Source organism: Emiliania huxleyi, assembly GCF_000372725.1.
Source record: "Emiliania huxleyi CCMP1516 unplaced genomic scaffold EMIHUscaffold_367, whole genome shotgun sequence".
Taxonomy (NCBI): Eukaryota; Haptophyta; order Isochrysidales; family Noelaerhabdaceae; genus Emiliania; species Emiliania huxleyi.
Window position 1 is genome coordinate 39,979 of NW_005199219.1, and position 3,263 is coordinate 43,241.

General features: G+C 64.9%; 1 protein-coding gene across 1 annotated transcript; it reads left to right on the forward strand.

The window, feature by feature from the left end:
• Positions 1 to 1,065: 1,065 nt before the first annotated feature.
• Positions 1,066 to 1,498, forward strand: EMIHUDRAFT_242739 (hypothetical protein; the record flags this gene model as incomplete). The annotated part of the gene is made up of 2 exons (XM_005772062.1): positions 1,066 to 1,322; positions 1,435 to 1,498. 2 exons carry the CDS (start codon positions 1,066 to 1,068, stop codon positions 1,496 to 1,498), a joined length of 321 nt encoding a protein of 106 aa, XP_005772119.1.
• Between the last annotated feature and the right edge of the window lie 1,765 nt (positions 1,499 to 3,263).

The following is a 3,263-nucleotide window of genomic DNA, read 5'->3' on the forward strand; positions in this document are numbered from 1 at the left end:
AAAAAAATTTGGGCCCGCCCCCCAACCCAACCACCAAACCCCAAAAAAGCTTGGCCCTTCACCCCCAAAAAAACCCCGGGGCCTTTCAACCTGGGCCCTTTGAAAGCGCCTTGGTTCCACGAGGGGGGCGATGCTGGCTTCAGGGCGCCGCCGCCGTCGCGTTGCTCCTGCAGTGCTAAGGGCTTCACGCTCGACATCACCCGCCCGTCGCACCTGCGGCAGATGCAGCTCTCGCTCGCGGTCGGCTGGGTCGCCCTCTTCTACAGCCGCGGGCTGCGGTACGCCCAGGTCGCGCTCGAGGCGGTCTTCTTCTTCGAGCGCGAGGGCGCGGCCGGCATGCGGCGCGGCGCGCTGGTCGCCTCCGCCCTGATGGGCGCGATGAACGTGCTGGTGCTACTGGAGATCACCGGCAAGACGCTCAAGTTCCTGCGGCTCTCGGCCAAGACGCCGGCGCCGGAGGACGCGCCCGCGCACTTCGAGGAGCTCCAGGACCTCGCCGAGGACTCCCTCAGCGCGCCGGCCGGCCCCGCGCTCGCGCCCATCCGGCCGCTCGCGGCCCTCTCGGCGCGCCAGAGGGGCTTCGCAAAGTGGCGCGGAGCGGGCGTGATGGTGCAGCATCAGCTCAGCGTGCGACGCGCCAAGCAGGCCTAGCGCTTGCCTGGCTAAGGAAGGATAGGCCACGGCCCCCTGAACAGCGACTCCGCCACTGGCTCGTCCGACGGGTCGTGTAGCGAAGCCAGGTAGGGGTGGGCTATCGCCTCGTCCACGGTGAGGCGCTTGGCAGGGCTGAAGGCGAGCAAGCCTCGCAGCAGGTCGAGCGCAGCTGGCGAGGCGCTAGGGAAGAGGCGTTCGAGCGTAGCGTATGCATGCCCGGCGGCTTGTTGCACGAGTATATGTATGTAGAGGTAAGGTGAGGTAAGGTAAATTTCTCCAAACGCACAAGTATGTATGTAACTGTAGAGCGGACCCGGTTTGGGGAGGGCGCGAGTGGGAGAACCTTTCGGCGGTCGTGGAGGGTCGTGGAGGGTCGTGGAGGCGAGTCACGCTCGTGCGGGGACAGCATCGATGCCGTCGCCGGACGCGGCGGCGAGGCACACGGGCGCCGGCGTGGCGCGTCGGCAGGCCCACCGCGAGCGGATGCGTGACGAGCGCGCTCGGGAAGCGGCCGCGGGCGATGCGGAGCTTCCGCCGGAGGACGACGCGGTCGAGATGGCGAGCGCCGTCCACGTGCTGGACAGCGTGGCGGAGGTGGGCCCGAACTACACCCTGCTGCGCAGCAAGGAGACGAAGGCGAAGCGGTATGGGACAAAAGCGTCGAAAATGTCCCCCAAAAGCGTGTCTCGAGTTTGTTGCAGCTCCGCAGCCTGCGCGCGCTGCCGGGACGCACCGCTTGCTGGATACACGCACTCCCTGGGTCTCGAGATGGTGCTGCAGAAAGTACGCCGCCGAGCGTGCCACCGAAGGCGTCCTGGCGGAGGTGGTGGAGTTTGAGACCTGAGGCTGCGGAGGTGACGCCTGAGGTACCGGCCCTAGACTCCCCTGCGTCACTACGTGCCTCCCCGTCTTTGTAGCCTGGCGTTTGTGCCCCGTTTGTGCGGCATAAGTGTGGTTCTTGGCCACGAGCACGCAGCGACAAAATGTTGACTGTACGGAAGTTGAGGCTGGTCGAGAGGAAGAGGCTGCCGTGCGAGCCGGCAGCAGGCCGGCTCGGCGTGGACTGCCACGGCGACTTTTATGGGGGTTTTGTAACGCGAGCTGTGCCACAGTGAAATGGAACTAGCCAATACCGCCAACGCGCCATCTCGGCTGCCTCCGCCTTGAGATTATCTAGGTTTTGGTTTCGTAATAACTCTCCCGACAGCGCGATCTTATGGACTCATGCGGCCGCTAGCTTTCCTCGCCTACCTCCCGTGGCTCGCTCAAGCGACCCATGCCGTCATGGCTTAGAGTTACTTCACCGAGAGTAGCGAGATGCAATCTCGCAGAGCAGCTGCTGATGGCAGCCGGGCCACTGCTGTGGCTCTTCGGCTCTATGGCTCTCCTTGACTCCGTGGTTCGGCGACTGCCCTTCACACCGCAGCCTGCGGCCGCCATCCCAGTAGGCATCCCCGAGTCAGCCTCTGCATGGCCGCCCTCCTCTCACCACGCCTCTGCGCGCTTACACTCCATCCACCAATGCCCGGTGCACACACGGTGATTCACACCCTCTCACGAAAAACCGCGCTCCTGCTGCCACGGATAGCTCGCAGGAGGCGCATCAGCGCTCTCAAACGCGCCCGCAGGCGCGTCAACAATGTCCCAGTGCCCACCCACGGCTGCGAGTCGCCCAACCCCGCACGCACGGTCCCAACCACAAATGGACCCCGTCTCGCGTTCCCCACCCCCGCCGAGTGACAGCCTGCCGGATGAGGCGCCCTAGGGCTCGCACTCAGCCCAACAATCAAGCCAGTCACTCGGGGTGCCAACACTAACTTAACCGCCGAGATCGACCCTATGCAAGCGACCAGGCGCAAACAGGCGCAAACAGACCTCGGTCTGAGGCGCGCCACACCGCCTTCGGCACTCGCCCGCGCCCGCGATCCCTCGGACGCGCTCCACCCGCGCCCTCACCAACCAAATCCCTCGCCTGAAGCACGCTGAAACCGCCAACGCGGCCGATATCACGCGAGATAGTCAGAGCTGACACACAGCTCCATTCACACCTCGAGACCAGAGGCGACTACCACGCTCGACAAAGCCCCGGAACCCGTCCCCACCACCGCTTGCCTACCCTCCGCGTACGGCGACACCCCGACACGCCACCTCGGCAACACCCCAACATCGGCAGGCAAGATTCACGCCACGACGGGCAGGCAAGATTCACGCCACGACGGCGCCCCACCCACACAGACTGGACAGGCCTGCTCTCGGAGAGGGGGGCTAGGGGGCCAAATCCACGGCCACAACCCCCTAGAGGCAATGGAGCTGAGAGAAGGCGCTCGGCTGCAAGGGTAGCAGAGCACCACTCCTACGCCCACGCCCCCTCAAAGACGGCAGAAACAGTCACACGCAATTAGTACATGGCCCAGCTCGCGCCATCGCCCACACTCGAGCTTTGCAGCGCGCGGGCTCACACTCTACTATAGGCCCCCTCGACGCCCACTTCGAGTTCTACTCAGCTAAGGGCCGCACTTGACGCTGTAAGCAGCGCGCGGCGAAGCAGTTTGGCGCTTGTGGTGAAATATGGGAATCTAGCCCAAGGTCGGAGAGTCGTGTCATAGAGA